This window comes from Berghia stephanieae, chromosome 1, assembly GCF_034508935.2.
Source record: "Berghia stephanieae isolate SIO BIC M18660-M18661 chromosome 1, UCSD_Bste_1.3, whole genome shotgun sequence".
Lineage (NCBI taxonomy): Eukaryota > Metazoa > Mollusca > Gastropoda > Nudibranchia > Aeolidiidae > Berghia > Berghia stephanieae.
The window spans coordinates 92,642,349-92,660,046 of record NC_088360.1 but is presented as its reverse complement, the minus strand read 5'-3'; the positions used below and the strand labels follow the sequence as shown (position 1 = coordinate 92,660,046).

The window sequence follows — 17,698 nt, the reverse complement described above, 5'->3', positions numbered from 1 at the left end:
ACAGACCCAGGAAGAGACTTTTGTCGCGATATGAATGTCGGTTCTGCTATGTGGGACTTCATGTTGACCCCTGCTTTGAGATCTACCACAACGTGAAGGACTACAAGTGCGGCTTCAAGCGACTGAAAGAGGGGCACCATCATGAGAATGGAGATCAGGGCTAGTGTATTAGCCCTTGTCAGGGCTACCAATCAGTCCTTTTGAGGACTAACCATCAGTCCTTTTCAGGGCTCCCATCAGTCCTTTTCAGGACTAACCATCAGTCCTTTTCAGGACTAACCATCAGTCCTTTTCAGGACTAACCATCAGTCCTTTTCAGGACTAACCATCAGTCCTTTTCAGGGCCCCCATCAGTCCTTTTCAGGGCTCCCATCAGTCCTTTTGGGGACTAAAACCTTGCAATGGGCCACTGGCAGTCTCAAGCCTGCAACCTGTTTTCATAACAGGGACTCAGAGAGGAAGGTCTATTTTTATAAAAGTGTATTTTCAGAATTGGATTATTTGTGATATGTGATTCAGATTTGGATCATTTTATGGGGTAAGTAGGACCCTATGTACTTTACTCTGTTTATTACACACTTTATTACTATAAGAATGTACATCTACCAATGAGAAATCCACATATATTGCCTTTTATTTGTCTTATGTAAAGCGCTTTCAGCACGATTAATGAATATTGTGCTATTGTTTTTGTTTTGTTTTTAAGGGTTTTACGGCGCTTGCAACACATTTAGGTTATATCAGCGCCAGTAAAAAGGAAGAAAATGGGATAGTAAAAAGTTCTAGAATTACAATTAAAGCACCCAAGAAAAAGTAAGACAAAGGGGAATTGGGAACAAATAGGGATCAGATGTAGATTCCAAGAGCATACCATCAATGTACTTAGCTTGAGATCACCTATAAGTCTCATCCGGACACAAGCACAAAATCCAACAAGGAGGAACACACTCAGATGCTTACATCATACATTAAAAATAAATATAATAATACATAACAGAGAGATGATTTACAAGGAAAAAAATATCATCTCTCGAAACAATAACTATGCATTTGACTGTTTCCCTCCCAGCCAGGACTCGGGCCAGGGCCAGGACAAAACCAAGTAATCTCATTCCAAGACAAAGACAGAAAGCATGTTGGAAAACAGATATAAGGGGATAGAAGACACAGTATGTACCCCCCTGCCCGCTATGGGAGGTCAGGATCCCCACCCAGAATATTGTGCTATATAACAGCTCAAGTTTTTTGGGGGCTTTTTAAAAATCCAGGGCCAGGGTATTATGCAAAAACTATTAATGTAAAAAAAATACTTAAAAATATAAATTTGAAATGTCCTTATTTATATTTATTTTATCAAATAGACAAAACATTCAGCTTTCAGAAAATGTATAGTTTGTAAAGCAAATTATTCCAATAAAATCAGTTAACAGCTATTTGTGTCATACATGCAATATTGCCACAAATCAGCTGCGCAAGGTACCCTGTGTTTACATACGTAACCTTGTAGCAACAGACACTTATCTATGCACTTCTGGTATTGACCTGACCGCATCATGGGGGTTAAGCCCCATTTTTATGAGACTAGGCCCCATTTTTAGAGCAAATGAGATGATAAAACTATCATTGATACCCTGGATAATGGAGAGTGGGAAACTGCACCTTTGTTCCATGACACATCAGGCAAATCTCTGGCTGCCAGTACATTTTACTAGGGGACATGTAATTTCTTAAAAGGAGGAAACTCCTCCTCTGACCCCAAAATCTGAGAAAAACTGTCAACGTTTATGGATAATCAACTGCTCACACATATTACCTTATAACAATAAAAATACTGTCACCAATTTTCCTTTATACTTTTGGTTTTATGAGAATTGAAGATTAAAGAGAAAGAAAAAAAATGAATTTAGCAAAATTTGGGCCCCTAAAAATCTCAATATAAGTTGCAAGATTGAAACCAGTTAAAAGACTGATAAAGTAAAACAAGTGAGGTGGGTAACAATAGCTTACCAAGGCAGTCTGTGCTTCAACAATATCATCCTGAACAGTCCCCCTTCCACCGATTTGAAGCTGTTCTGATCCGTCATCAAAATCATTGTCTTCTACATCAAAATCATATTCATCAAATTCCGATCCCAAATCCTGTTCATCATCAATGGCAAAGCCCCTATCTCTGTTTAAAAACAAGTAAATCGAAAACACACATCAATTCCAGTGCACATCATCATCAACCTCGATATAATATAACCATTATCTCTTCAATCTCTAGAGGTGCCTAAATGAGTAAAATGCATAGTAAAATAAAGGAAGTTAAAACGATACAAAACAAAGTAAATGACATTTAGGCCTTTGGCCTTCTTCAGGTAAACAAAAAGAAGAAATATGTTATATTACATTTGCATTATTTCCTTTCCTTGCTTACTTTTGTGTTGCATCTTTTATAAAAGTCACTTTTACTTCCTTATTTTATACATTTTATCTCTTCATGTGTGTTTTATCATGTTTAGAAATGACTGAATTATTAACAACAGTAACCACAACAAAATAATAATAACAGTAACAACAACAATAATGAAGTAATAACAATAATAATAATAATAATAATAATATAATAATAATAATAATATAATAATAATAATAATAATAATAATAATAATAATAATAATAATAATAATAATAATAAAAATAATAATAATAATAATAATAATAATAATAATAGAAATAATAACAAAACAGTTGAACCTGCTTCATTGAAACTTAACACAGCAATTGTTCAAATTAGCAGATTCCGGGGATAGACAAATAGATGGAACAACATACTATGCACCCAGTTCTAGTAATTGCAGTTGTACTTGTAATGTTGGACAATAGAGAATAAAATTTTTTTTCGCGGCGGTGGTGGGGTTTGAACCTGCGACCTTATTGGTACGACAACTCCGCCTGGCAGGTGAGAGCGTGGCTCTACCGTGTGAGCTATCCACGAACACAAAATATTCGTTTCAAACCCAAAGTCATTTCTAGATCCCTCTCTCACCCACTTCTTGAGATCGCCGATTCGTTCACCACCATCGCGAAGTAATTTTGACCAGCAGTTAAGCTTAATAGCCAATATTCTCATCACAAACATATAACATAGAAACGATTGAGACATTGAGTATGCTCCGGTGTATTTTATTCTCTATTGTCTTCTGGCACTTTCTACTCACTTCATATCTTGTTGTTACCAACATTAGTGCCTGCTCCACTCATTTTTCTGAATTAAAAATTCACCCCATACACCGGAGCATACTCAATGTCTCAATCGTTTCTATGTTATATGTTTGTGATGAGAATATTGGCTATTAAGCTTAACTGCTGGTCAAAATTACTTCGCGATGGTGGTGAACGAATCGGCGATCTCAAGAAGTGGGTGAGAGAGGGATCTAGAAATGACTTTGGGTTTGAAACGAATATTTTGTGTTCGTGGATAGCTCACACGGTAGAGCCACGCTCTCACCTGCCAGGCGGAGTTGTCGTACCAATAAGGTCGCAGGTTCAAACCCCACCACCGCCGCGAAAAAAAATTTTATTCTCTATTGTCTTCTGGCACTTTTCTACTCACTTCATATCTTGTTGTTACTTGTAATGTTGTAGTAATTGTAGTAAGTGATAGAGAGCTTCCATTCATTTGCTTGACTAAAAATTTGACTGCCTTTTTTACATAACATTCAACATTGGATGCTGTTGCCATCATGACAAAGGTAAATGGAATGAGTGACCATTTAAAAAGCACACATTTATATGGAACTGGCATTATACTTGTGACCTATATTCACCTCATATAAATCAAAGACACAAGACACAGTTTGCGCAATTGGCACAATTTGATCCCATTGGCATGGTCGTGAAAAAGGAAACAACCATTTGCATCATTAACTGTGCTCTTTATAATTATTTGTGTGTTCCTAAAGATGCACACTTGTGAAGACTAGTAAATTACATAATTATTGATAGTGAGTGACAAAATGACAATGTTGAATATGAATGTACAGAAATACCATTGTTACTGTATTTTAAAAAGGGAAAAAAAAAAAAGTTTGATAAAGCTCTGAAATTGTTCCAATTAACTACAGACTAACATTCCAAATAAGCAGTGTTCGAATTAATGATAATAATAATAACAATGAGTTGAAGGCGGTAACTAGGATGCCACTTAATTGGAATAGTGACTAAATCTTTGCTACATAATTTCTACTGGCATCCTGGTTAATTGGAACAATTCAAAACCCTCAAAACATTGTAAGAATTTTGTGTTCTTTTGATGAAATCAAAAATATAAATATCTTAATTGAGATTAGCAGTATGTAACGGATTAACCCTGTGTCTTCAAATTTATGAATAGTACCCTTAAATAAAAATTACATCAGGCCTATGACCATCTTTAAAATGGAAACAAGTTATACTTTACCCCCAATGATCATCTCGGAGAACAACAATAATGAGAGCTCAGATAATGATGCAAAGGTTTATTTGCTTCTAAGGCTATGCTGATTAAAATTAAACAGTGCAATTCATGGTGAAACAGGATTCATGTGTATTTGATTTATTTGGCTTGTTTGGGGGTAAAGGAGTGTTGACAGTTCATTATACAAGTGTTCTATTATACATGATCACTCATTCTCTTCGTATCATCATGCCATCACAGAAATGATACTAAATATGATCAAAAACAGGATAACATCTTAGACAAACAACCAAAAGGATGCTCTGTATTGCTATTGTTATAATTACCACAATAGACACGTATGTGTCTTGGTGGGTTGTTCCCATTATAAAAGTCACTTGTGAAATTGGTTAATTGGAATGCTGCTTAATCAGAATTATATCTGTGTAACAGTGGTGTTCCAATTAAGCAGATTGCAATGTAATAATAATAATAATAATAATAATAATAATAATAATAATAATAATAATAATAATAATAATAATAATAATAATATCAATTAAAAAAAATAATAGTAACAATAACTGAGTTTCCTGTAACCCAAGTTGTGGTTTTACTTAACTTTTCAATCAGCATATCACACTTGGCGAGTAAGAAACCTCAAAGGTAATTACAAAGTTACAAATATAACTATTTAACAGAAACTATAACACTGATAAGCTGACCTCTTAATTTGCAGTCAAACAAATCTTGGTGTGGACTTGATCACCTGCCAATCAACACAACTCTGGGTCTGTTGTTCAAATCCCATTAAAATTATATCACAATCTATGTCAACCACATCAACTCAACGTTTCTTGAAAAGACATGCTTGTTCGGATTGTAGAGAAATGAAAATCATATTCAGTGTCATCCCCCCCCCCCACTCCCATCCCCTGCCCCTCCCAGTGGCTGAGTGGTGGTAACAAAGCAGTTGGGAACTGTACTGACAAATATTGGGATTTTGCTTACATAACAAAGTGATCATCATCATAATCCTCCCTTTCTGGTTTTGGTTTAATACCTCCCGCTTGGTTGATGAAGTCATCGTCTAATAAGTTGTCATCATCAGTATTACAAGCTATTTCAGCTTCATCAGAAACTTTCACTCTGGTTGCTTCGTCAAAAGATTGCAGGATATCTGGATCAATACGCTCTATGAACAAATGAAGAACAAGTTTAAGATCTCAATTCATCTTTAACAGCATATAAATTTCAAAGAAATAAAAACGATACTGGTTTGTTTTTGTAAAAATTGTGTTAATAATTGTGTCAAAATAAGATTTGTTCCACTTGGAAGAGTCAAGGATGACGACAGAGATAAACAACTATATATTTATAGGAAATTTGAAAAAACTAAGAAGTCCTCAGTGTTAAAGGTAATCAATTATCCTTTGAATAAAAATCAGTATTTAATTTGGCACAAATAAACAATTAGTGATTTATATCTAAAACAGACAAATGTGTTATATATTTATTTCTCTATTTATTTATTATTTATCTGTCATTATTATCATCTTTACATTCTTCTTCTCATTTTTGTTGTTGTTGTCTCCTAGTTTAAGCTAGTTTTATATATATATATATATATATATATATATATATATATATATATATATATATATATATATATATATATATATATATATATATATATATATATATATATATATATATATATATATATATATATATATATATATATATATATATATATTTTTTTTTTTATTTTTTTTATTTTTTTAAAAATCAATTTGGTCTTTTCTGGGCGGTTTGGTACTGCTTTTCTAGCTCAACAGGGTTTTGGGTTATGAAAACTATATTGCCATTTGAAAATTTATCGTAAAAAGGTAGCGAAAGAATAGATTTTGAACACTATCATGATGATAAAAGGATCAGATTGAGTAAAAAAAAAAAAGATTCGCTGATAAAATGTATAAATGAAAATTGATTTTGTAACTTCTTCATTTGTATACAGCATTTTTTTCTTCCTCCTCCTACTACAACAACAACTACTACATACTACTACCACCACCATTACTACTACTAGCACTACAGTATTACCAATACTGTCCTTTTGTTGCTGACTATGACTGTTGCTAAAAAGTGCGAGTGCAGGAGAATGTTTGAATCCCCTCCCCAGCCCAATCCCTTTCTTCCTCCTTGCTCCTCCCCTATCCATCGAATTCATTTCGTCAAAAAAATAAGGAATTAGCTACCGATAATCACCAATAATCATGCTACAGCTACTTAGAAAAAAACAAAACAAACAAACAAACAAAACATCTGCCCCACTCAGCCTCTCTAGGCTGATGTCATACAAAATGGAAATGACCCCAAAATTTGAGCAACTGAGCACAGGTGTCAAAATACGAGGTGTGTTTCAGAATTAAGTTTCCCTTTTCTATAACGTCGCTAATAAGCAACCTAGTACTATGATAATTTGAGACAATATGACGTTATATCCAAGAAACCTCGATGCCAAATTTCAAGTATATTGGTTGTCGTGTCATACATCTGTGATTTGGCAAGTTTGTTGTACTTTTCCCAAAGGAAAATGGCAGATTGATGCAATCTTCTCATGCTACGTGTTTGGGGAAGTTGAAGATGGGAGATCTGCTGTTGTGGCGATACTAATGTGAGAACAAGGGCAGTTGTGGAAGAAGAGTCAAGAAGAACTTGTAGGGAGATAAATGAACTGGTTGGTGTGTCCATTACAACCATTTACAGAATATTGACCAACGAATTTGGCAAGAAAAAGGGAGAGCCTCATTTGTCGACAGAAGAGCAAAAACAAGTCTAGAATTGTGAAGGAGCTTCTCGGGGGTTACTCATAGGAATTGTTGTGCTGGAATACCTGCCCCATTCACCTGATCTTGCCCCATGCGACTTCCATCTCTTCACATAAGGTGAAAGAAATGCAGCGAGGTCAAAGATTTGAAGACGAGGACCATATCCAAATGTCAATGAGGCAATCATGGCCTTGGACAAACAGCAACTGGTCACCATCTTTGACTGTTGGGTACACAGAATGCAGAACTGTGAGGAACTTTTTTTTTTCTTTTTTTTTTTTACCTCTCTGCTAGATAATACAATTTCATATGATTTATGATGACATTCATCTAAAAGCAAGATTCTTTTCTATTGTTTTAATTATTACCAAAATATAATACAATTTGTAATTTTGATGATCTTACCCTCACAAAAAAAAAATTGTTACCTCCCTTGAATATTAATATGCAAATGTCAAATTCATGAAAAATATCTGATTACAATGATATACACTTAAAATTATTCTTACTTACTTCCCCGATTCTATAAGTATAAGATGAAAACTTAATCCAAATATATGATTCAAACTCACTATGGCTATAAAGTTTATTATAAATAATACTGTATGCAAATATCAAAGATTGTTTGAAAACATAGATAATCATACTCCAAATATGTGGAAGCAAATGCAAACATAAGGACTGCTTCACATGAAATGTTGGTTGTATTATTAGCATTGGTGAAAGTTAACGGGGATCAATTTGCCTGAAAAAGATGTTAATTTAATATTTTGCGATCTGCAACTCGCCATTTGAGCCCCCCTCGTGGATCTTTACCTTGCAGTTGGTGAGGGGGCTTGAGGCACACGGGAGGGCAAAGGTGTAAATCCCGGTCGACCGTCACGAGACCATCCCGAGTATCGAGCCAACGAGCCACATGAGCTGCTCGCCCCGGTGTGTGACTAAATTTGATCCAAACCCGGTGCCCGAATAGCAGCCCTATCCCGGGCGCCACACTATTGTCCTTATGTCGAGTCCCAACCAGTCCCGTCAATGGCGAAGCGGTCTGCCGCCTAGCCAAATAATACCGCGTTCGTGTCGCCCGGGTCGTCGGCACGTCCGAGAAAAAAGCAAACATCCCATGCATCAATCGATTCGCGGCCTGCCGATTGGAAAATGCGACGGCGGGGATGGCGAACTGACGCATATATTGTCCCTGAACGTCGAGAGCCAGAGTATGGCAAAAAATGAGCTTTTATCAAAGCTACTGGCCGTTCATTGCGTTGATATCCTCCTTTTACAGGAGACCCACCTTTATTCAGGCGCGCAATCTTCCCGATTCCAGATCCCAGGCTATACGGTGGTCCAACGCGGACACTTCGAGGCTCAAAGGAGGGGTTAGCGTTTACGCTAAAGAGCCATCGAAGGTAAGGGTCATTGAGAGCGTAACGGACAGCAATGGGGTGAACCGAATTTCCGTGGAAGTAGGTGGACTGTGTTTGCATAATATATACAAACCACCTAGAGCGACTTGGACTACACCACCGGTACCGGTGGTCAGCCATCCTTCCATCTGTCTGGGAGACTTTAATAGCCACCATCACGAATGGGGCTACCGAGACTGCAATGAGGCAGGAAGACAACTCCGCTCATGGATGGACTGTAATGATCTACACCTAGTGTACGATCCTACAGCCAAGGGTACCTTCCGGGGTACCCGCCATAAGAAGGAGTATACTCCAGACCTCACCCTCGTAACGAAAGGCGCGAACGGTGAACCGTTGCAGGTGAAGCGGACAGTCCTCGGGGACTTTCCGCATAGCCAGCACAGGCCGGTTCTTGTCACAGCTGGGGTGACAATACCGAGGGTGCAGTCTCTCCCACTTTGCAGATGGAATTTCAGGAAGGCTGACTGGAGGAATTCAGTTCCTATATCGAGCAGGTCTGCCCTGCCATTCCTCCCAAGTCCAAGAATATAACCAGATTTAGTAGGCTACTGGTTAAGAGCGCTCAACGCTCTATTCCACGGGGCAAACGGAAATTCTACACACCTTGCTGGACAGCAGAGTCGGAAGAGCTGTACCGAGAGTACCAGCAGACCCAGTCCCAGGACCAGCCGATAGACTACTCCAGTCTCTGGCAGAGGGAAGGAAGCAACGGTGGCAGGAGACCGTGGAAAGTCTCGACTTTACACACTCCAGCCGCCACGCTTGGCGTTTGATAAAGAAATTGGACCCAGATCGGAATTTCGCGAAGGCTGCACCGGAATGCGAGGCAGACACAATTGCCAAGAACATTAAGAACCGTAGCAAGCGGGTCCCTAATCAGGCTTTTGAGCGCGGTGTCCGCAAGGCGTACCGTACGATTTTGGACTCGCTACCTGCGGAGGAGTCGGACTGGACAGCCCCGTTCAGTCCCCGAGAAGTGGGTGCAGCCATTAGCGAAGTGAAGAACGGCAAAGCAGCTGGGATAGATGGTGTATATCCCGATATGGTGACGCATCTGGGCCCCAGGGCACGGGCCTGGCTAGCAGAGGCAATGTCTGACATCCTTGCAAACGGAAAGCTTCCACAAGTGTGGAAGCATGCGAAGATAGTTGCCATCCTGAAGCCAGGGAAGCCGGCGAAGGAGGCAGACAGTTACAGACCCATATCGCTGCTGAGCTGTCTTTACAAACTGTTGGAGCGTGTTCTATTAAACCGATGGGGGCCGGTCCTAGACGCTGCCCTGCCACCTGAGCAGGCAGGCTTCAGGGAAGGGAGGTGCACCACGGAGCAGGTCATTGCCCTTACAGAGCATATTGAGCACGGGTTCGAGAGAAAACAGCAAACAGGTGCTGTGTTTATAGACCTATCAGCGGCGTACGATACGGTCTGGTGCGATGGGTTAATGCTCAAACTTGCAAAAATCATAAGGTGCAAAAAGACCTTGAAGTTGTTCTCTTCGATCTTAGGGGAAAGGCAATTCCACGTCGCGCTGGGAGACGCCACGAGCAAAGTTAGGAAATTGAAGAATGGGGTCCCTCAGGGGTCGGTACTTGCGCCAATGTTGTTTAACGTTTACATTAGCGATATGCCGAACACTTCCTCCCTGAGGCTGGGATACGCAGACGACTGGGCACTCGTTACTCAGAGTAAAGTGTGGACCCGTCTCGAGAGCGTACTCAGCGAGGACGTCACCAGACTCAAATCCTACTTTGACAAGTGGTACCTGAAGATGAACACTTCAAAAACCGTGGCCACTGCATTTCACTTATGCAGTGGTTGGCACACCCGTAAACTGAATGTCCTAGTCGGGGACCAGCCACTCCCATATGAGCCGCGTCCAAAATACCTAGGGGTGACGCTGGATCGCAGCCTTACCTATCGGGTTCATCTCGAAGGGGTTGCCCGGAAGATAGAGAAGCGGAATAGTCTTCTGAGGAAGCTGGCGGGATCGACTTGGGGCACTAGCCAAGCGCTCCTGAGAACATCCGCCCTGGCACTATGCTATTCCACCGCGGAGTATTGCGCTCCAGTGTGGGGTAGAAGCAGAAACGTTGAGAAGGTGGATGTAAAACTTCGCAAGTCGATGCACATAGTGTCGGGAACGCTAGCAACAACCCCTAGAGAATGGGGCCCGGTGATGGCAGCGATCCAGCCCCCCGATGTCCGGAGGGAGACCATTACGGGAAACTGGCTGAGTAAGATCAAAGAGAGAGGGAATGGGGATACCCCTCTCATGCGCATAATGAACGGTGCCCCCGTTTCGAGCCGAAATAAGTCCCGGCAACCCTTGTACGCAGAATCCCTGACTACGGACAGAGCTGCACATACGAGATGGAAGTCGGTTTGGACGAATTCAATCCCTCGTGGGGGCGGGGACCTACACTCCTCTAAGCTTGGTGAGAAGTTGCCAGGCTTTGATACCAGTAAGAGGAGACACTGAGTAGCTGCGAATCGGCTTCGGTCGAGGAGCTGCCTAACGGCCGGTGCGTTACATCAGTGGGGTCTAACTTCCTGTCCTTTATGTCCACGCTGTGGGCAAGAACCCGAAACGGCAGAGCATCTAGTCGAAAGGTGTGTTGTGACGATGCTACCAGGCGGGTTCGCGACGGTGCACGAATGCGGACCGGACTTTGCTGATTGGGTCGATCGTCATAACATAATAGTGTGAACCATAAGAAGCTGCTGCTGCCATTTGAGCCCCCTCGTGGATCTTTACCTTGCAGTTGGTGAGGGGGCTTGAGCCACACGGGAGGCAAAGGTGTAAATCCCGGTCGACCGTCACGAGACCATCCCGGGTATCGAGCCCACGAGCCACATGAGCTGCTCTCCCCGGTGTGTGACTAAATTTGATCCAACCCAGTGCCCGAATAGCAGCCCTATCCCAGGCGCCACACTATTATCTTCATGTTGAGTCCCAATCAGTTCCGTCAATGGCGAAGCGGTCTGCCGCCTAGCCAAATAATACCGTGTTCGTGTCACCAGGGTCGTCGGCGCGTTCGAGAAAAAAGCAAGCGTCCCACTCATCAATTGATTCGTGGCCTACCAATCGGAAAATGCGGCAGCAGGGATGGCGAACTGACGCACATATTGTCCCTGAACGTCGAGAGCCAGAGTATGGCAAAAAATGAGCTTTTATCAAAGCTATTGGCCGCCCATAGCGTAGACATCCTCCTGTTACAGGAGACCCATCTTTACTCAGGCGCGCAATCTTCCCGATTCCAGATCCCAGGCTATACGGTGGTCCAATGCGAGGACACTTCGAGGCTCAAAGGAGGGGTTAGCGTTTACGCTAAAGAGCCATCGAAGGTAAGGGTCATTGAGAGCGTAACGGACAGTAATGGGGTGAACCGAATTTCCGTGGAAGTAGGTGGACTGTGTTTGTATAATATCTACAAACCACCTAGAGCGACTTGGACTACACCACCGGTACCGGTGGTCAGCCATCCTTCCATCTGTCTGGGAGACTTTAATAGCCATCATCACGAATGGGGCTACCGAGACTGCAACGAGGCAGGAAGACAACTCCGCTCATGGATGGACTGTAATGATCTACACCTAGTGTACGATCCTACAGCCAAGGGTACCTTCCGGGGTACCCGCCATAAGAAGGAGTATACTCCAGACCTCACCCTCGTTACGAAAGGCGCGAACGGTGAACCGCTGCAGGTGAAGCGAACAGTCCTCGGGGACTTTCCGCATAGCCAGCACAGGCCGGTTCTTGTCACAGCTGGGGTGACAATACCGAGGGTGCAGTCTCTCCCACTTTGCAGATGGAACTTCAGGAAGGCTTACTGGGAGGAATTCAGTTCCTATATCAAGCAGGTCTGCCCTGCCATTCCTCCCAAGTCCAAGAATATAACCAGATTTAGCAGGCTATTGGTTAAGAGCGCTCAACGGTCTATTCCACGGGGCAAACGGAAATTCTACACCCCTTGATGGACAGCAGAGTCGGAAGAGCTGTACCGAGAGTACCAGCCGACCCAGTCCCAGGACGCAGCCGATAGACTACTTCAGTCTCTGGCAGAGGGAAGGAAGCAACGATGGCAGGAGAACATGGAAAGTCTCGACTTTACACACTCCAGTCACCACGCTTGGCGTTTGATAAAGAAATTGGACCCAGATTGGAATTACGCGATGGCTGCACCAGAGTGTGAGGCAGACACAATTGCCAAGAACATTAAGAGCCGTAGCAAACGGGTCCCTAATCAGGCTTTTGAGCGCGGTGTCCGCGGAGGAGTCGGACTGGACGGCCCTGTGCAGTCCCCGAGAAGTGGGTGCAGCCATTAGAGAAGTGAAGAACGGCAAAGCAGCAGGGATAGATGGTGTATATCCTGATATGGTGACGCATCTGGGCCCCAGGGCACGGGCCTGGCTAGCAGAGGCAATGTCCGACGTCCTTGCAAAAGGAAAGCTTCCACAAGCGTGGAAGCATGTGAAGATAGTTGCCATCCTGAAGCCAGGGAAACCGGCGAAGGAGGCAGACAGTTACAGACCCATATCGCTGCTGAGCTGTCTTTACAAATTGTTGGAGCGTGTTCTATTAAACCGATGGGGGCCGGTCCTAGACGCTGCCCTGCCACCCGAGCAGGCAGGCTTCAGGGAAGGGAGGTGCACCACGGAGCAGGTCATTGCCCTTACAGAGCATATTGAGCACAGGTTCGAGAGAAAACAGAAAACAGGTGCTGTCTTTATAGACCTATCAGCGGTGTACGATACGGTCTGGTGCGAAGGGTTGATGCTCAAACTTGCAAAAATCATAAGGTGCAAAAAGACCTTGAAGTTGTTCTCTTCGATCTTTGGGGAAAGGCAATTCCACGTCGTGCTGGGAGACGCCACGAGCAAAGTAAGGAAACTGAAGAATGGGGTCCCTCAGGGGTCAGTACTTGCGCCAATGTTGTTTAACGTTTACATTAGCGATATGCCGAACACTTCCTCCCTGAGGCTGGGATACGCGGACGACTGGGCACACGTTACTCAGAGTACAGTGTGGACCCGTCTTGAGAGCGTACTCAGCGAGGACGTCACCAGACTCAAATCCTACTTTGACAAGTGGTACCTGAAGATGAACACTTCAAAAACCGTGGCCACTGCATTTCACTTATGCAGTGGTTGGCACACCCGCAAACCGAATGTCCTAGTCGGGGACCAGCCACTCCCATATGAGCCGCATCCAAAATATTTAGGGGTGACGTTGGATCGCAGCCTTACCTATCGGGTGCATCTCGAAGGGGTTGCCCGGAAGATAGAGAAGCGGAATAGTCTTCTGAGGAAGCTGGCGGGATCGACTTGGGGCGCTAGCCAAGCGCTCCTGAGAACGTCTGCCTTGGCACTATGCTATTCCACCGCAGAGTATTGCGCTCCAGTGTGGGGTAGAAGCAGAAGCGTTGAGAAGGTGGATGTAAAACTTCGCAAGTCGATGCACATAGTGTCAGGAACGCTAGCAACAACCCCTAGAGAATGGGGCCCGATAATGGCAGCGATCCAGCCCCCCGATGTCCGGGAAACTGGCTGAGTAAGATCAAAGAGAGAGGGAATGGGGATACCCCTCTCATGCGCATAATGAACGGTGCCCCCGTTTCGAGCCGAAATAAGTCCGGGCAACCCTTGTACGCAGAATCCCTGACTACGGACAGAGCTGCACATACGAGATGGAAGTCGGTTTGGAAGAATTCAATCCCTCGTGGGGGCGGGGACCTACACTCCTCTAAGCTTGGTGAGAAGTTGCCAGGCTTTGATACCAGTAAGAGGAGACACTGGGTAGCTGCGAATCGGCTTCGGTCGAGGAGCTGCCTAACGGCAAGTGCGTTACATCGGTGGGGTCTAACTTTCTGTCCAATATGTCCACGCTGTGGGCAAGAACCCGAGACGGCAGAGCATCTAGTCGAAAGGTGTGTTGTGATGATGCTACCAGGCGGGTTCGCGACGGTGCACGAATGCAGACCGGACTTTGCTGATTGGGTCGATCGTCATAACATAATAGTGTGAACCATAAGAGGCTGCTGCCATTTGAGGTATCCAATGTGGGATAGAACCCGAAACCGCAGAGCATCTAGTTGAACGGTGTGTTGTGATGAAGCTTCCGGGCGGGTTTGCAACGGTGCACGAATGCGGTGAAGAATTTGCTGATTGGGTCGATTGTCACAGAGTGTGAGCACCATTAGAAGCTGCTACCATTTGAGTGCCAACCTTCCAAGAGTGACATGTGTATTTAAATCTATGATCCTAAAAGTGTTTGTTTTTTTATTTGAATAGTACACCACTGAATAAAATAAAAGGCAGAGTCCTTCCCTTGGAAGGTTAAGTTTTGAAGAGAGCGATATGGTTCAATATACAGGTTTTTTCCGGTTAAACGAGCCTCTTCTCACTTAACTTTGTTTCGAAGCTGGTGTGTGAGGGTGAGTGGACGAATCCATCCAGATGTTCAAGTTCCATTGTCCAGATATGCCGGACTAGCGTGTTTGTCATGGGTGGATTACGATTTTTTTTTTTTAATTATTTTTTTTGCAAATAGGTGTGAAATGTCATACTTGAGAGGGGGAATAATTCGTTGTCCACAAATTTAAACAGATGGCAGCTCTCGTCGTAAGATAAAGAAAATACCTGTTGAATTTCCATCGTCACAAATGCCCTGCACCGTTCAGCGGTAAATGTTTAACTAACGTTGGAGACGAGTCCCGCATGCATAAGCACTTATAAAACGAAAATTATTTTTGCGATATGTGACCCCGCATACATACGGCCATACATTTATGGGATGCGTCCCAAGAGTGCTAATGTTGAATTGGCAATTAAATAAAGTTTTATTTTGATACCAAATACAAGGTTATTCATAATATTATGTGAGTACAGCGTGACAAGGAAACTAAATTCTGAAACATACTTCGTATAACACAAGACACGATGGTGATTATTCTACCTAACCACGACTTAATGGGCTAAGCATTTATCAGAGGAAAGTGCTCGAGTCAGCAAAATCAGCAGAAAATTTCTGAGAAAAAAACAAAAAACCAGGAATTCAGGGGATGATTATAATCACTGATATAAAAAGTTGAGCAAATGCAATATATGTCTTCTCAAATAGTCCAGAGTTAAAAGAAATACAAACTTCATTCCAAGTAATTGTAAAATTATAGTGTACAATATATATACTTGATTTAATGGTTAAATAAACTATATCGTTACTAACCCTTGGGTTTATCTCGTGAGGAAAACATTTTGAAATTAATTGATGAACCAGATGGACCAAAGGATGAACCAGGTGGGCCAAAAGATGAACCGTGTGGACCAATAGATGAGCCTCGTGGGCCAATAGATGAGCGAGGACCGATAGATGAACCAGGTGGCCCAATGGATGATCCTCCAAAGCTAGACATCATCTGTATGAACATTTAAAAAAACAGATTGACTAAGTGAGCAATATATCAGCCAAATAAAACCAAAAAAAAAAACAAAGAAAAGAAAAATTGTCAAAATGATCATCCGACATTTAAGGCTTAAAAAAAAGATTCTTTTGTGTCAAAAATATTTAGTTTGTGTTTCATAGCACAAAATATATGTCTATTTCATAAACAGAAGCCTTTGGATTAGAAGCAACAATACAAAATATGCTTTACCTCATCCTCCATTTGTTCCAAATCAGAAACTTTAACCATCATTGCCACTTCCTTTATTGAGCGCAAATGCTTCATGTAGTTATAGTTATCATCAAAGAATACACCATGTTCTCGCTGCTCTGCTTTTCTTTTTTCAATCTGAAAAAGCACAAAGACAAATAAAACAAAAAACAAAACAAAAAAAAACCCAAATATATGTCACTTTCAATATTATTATTATAATTCTTAATATTCGACAAGTATCACTATCAAATTTAATTTTGTTCAGCCTGCATCTAACATTCCAATTATTGTGCATAATTAATTAATTATTCTGCGTTCAACAATTCTTTCTACTATAGTGTTGGAATGTAATGGCACCCAAAGGATCTCATATGCCCTTAAAATCAATAGTAATTCAATCATTAAACTAAAATGTTTGTCTATGATTGTCATACAATAAAAACATACTGATGAGAAATAGTTTATCACTTAAAAGGCTGGTCCTGCTCAAATCATGGGTGAAAGTTAATGGGGATTAATTTGCCTGAAAGACAGACCGGTGAAGCCAGTTGGCCTGAAAAAGATGGTAATTTAATTTTTTGCGATCTGCAACTCGCCGGTTGAGTGTCAAGCTTCCCAGAGTGAAAAGTGCATTTGATTCTATGATCCTAAATGTTTTTTGTTTTTTTTAGCAAAAAAAAAAGGGAAAAAAGTATTTAGTCTGCACAATTGAAAACAAAATTTATATAAAAGCTAACACCAAAACCAAAGCAAAATGAATGATCTTTGTCATTTAACCACTCATTCAGAGCAATTTCTAGTGATTACAGAATTACCTGGTTTATGGAGACACTAAGATGTGTCATCACATTAAATTTGTTTAGTAAAAGGTTCAGAAGTTGCAATACCAAGGGCTATTACGATTCAAAACACCCCAAAGAAGTGATCAACAGACCCCACCCAACCATAATAGGTACTTGTTTTGATGTTAGTGTTGATGTAGGTGGTTGTAGTGATGATGCTCTTATGGTCGTGGTGATAATGATGAGGTGCTAGTGGTTGTGGCAGTGTCAATGCTGTGATGGTGGTTGTAGCAGTGGTGAATAAAACTACTACTACTGCTACAACTACTACTTTTGGTTCAAATATGGGAAATACCCACCTATGTAATATACAAGATGAATACCCCAAAAATAGTCTCAGTGCATTTTTTTAAAAACTAACTGCATTCTCGCAGCTCCCCATTTAATAATAATTATTTAAAAATTAGACTCATACAAAATATTAAAGGAAAAAATATTATAAATATAAACAATCAAAATAAACTATTTTCAGTTGTATTATAAAGGGAAATAACCCATTTATGTTCATGTTTATTGGCAATAC

General features: G+C 41.6%; 1 protein-coding gene across 1 annotated transcript in view; it reads right to left on the bottom strand.

Annotated features, from left to right (window-relative positions):
* The window catches only part of LOC144962381 (protein LTV1 homolog), a 52,867-nt gene that overhangs the window by 15,139 nt on the left and 20,030 nt on the right, over nucleotides 1-17,698 (bottom strand). Inside the window, exons 4-7 of the mRNA XM_078895270.1 lie at nucleotides 16,331-16,468; nucleotides 15,904-16,093; nucleotides 5,432-5,615; nucleotides 2,008-2,170 (exon numbers count right to left, since the gene is read on the bottom strand). Coding sequence (XP_078751396.1) covers nucleotides 2,008-2,170; nucleotides 5,432-5,615; nucleotides 15,904-16,093; nucleotides 16,331-16,468 — 675 coding nt within the window. The remainder of the gene's footprint in view (nucleotides 1-2,007; nucleotides 2,171-5,431; nucleotides 5,616-15,903; nucleotides 16,094-16,330; nucleotides 16,469-17,698) is intronic.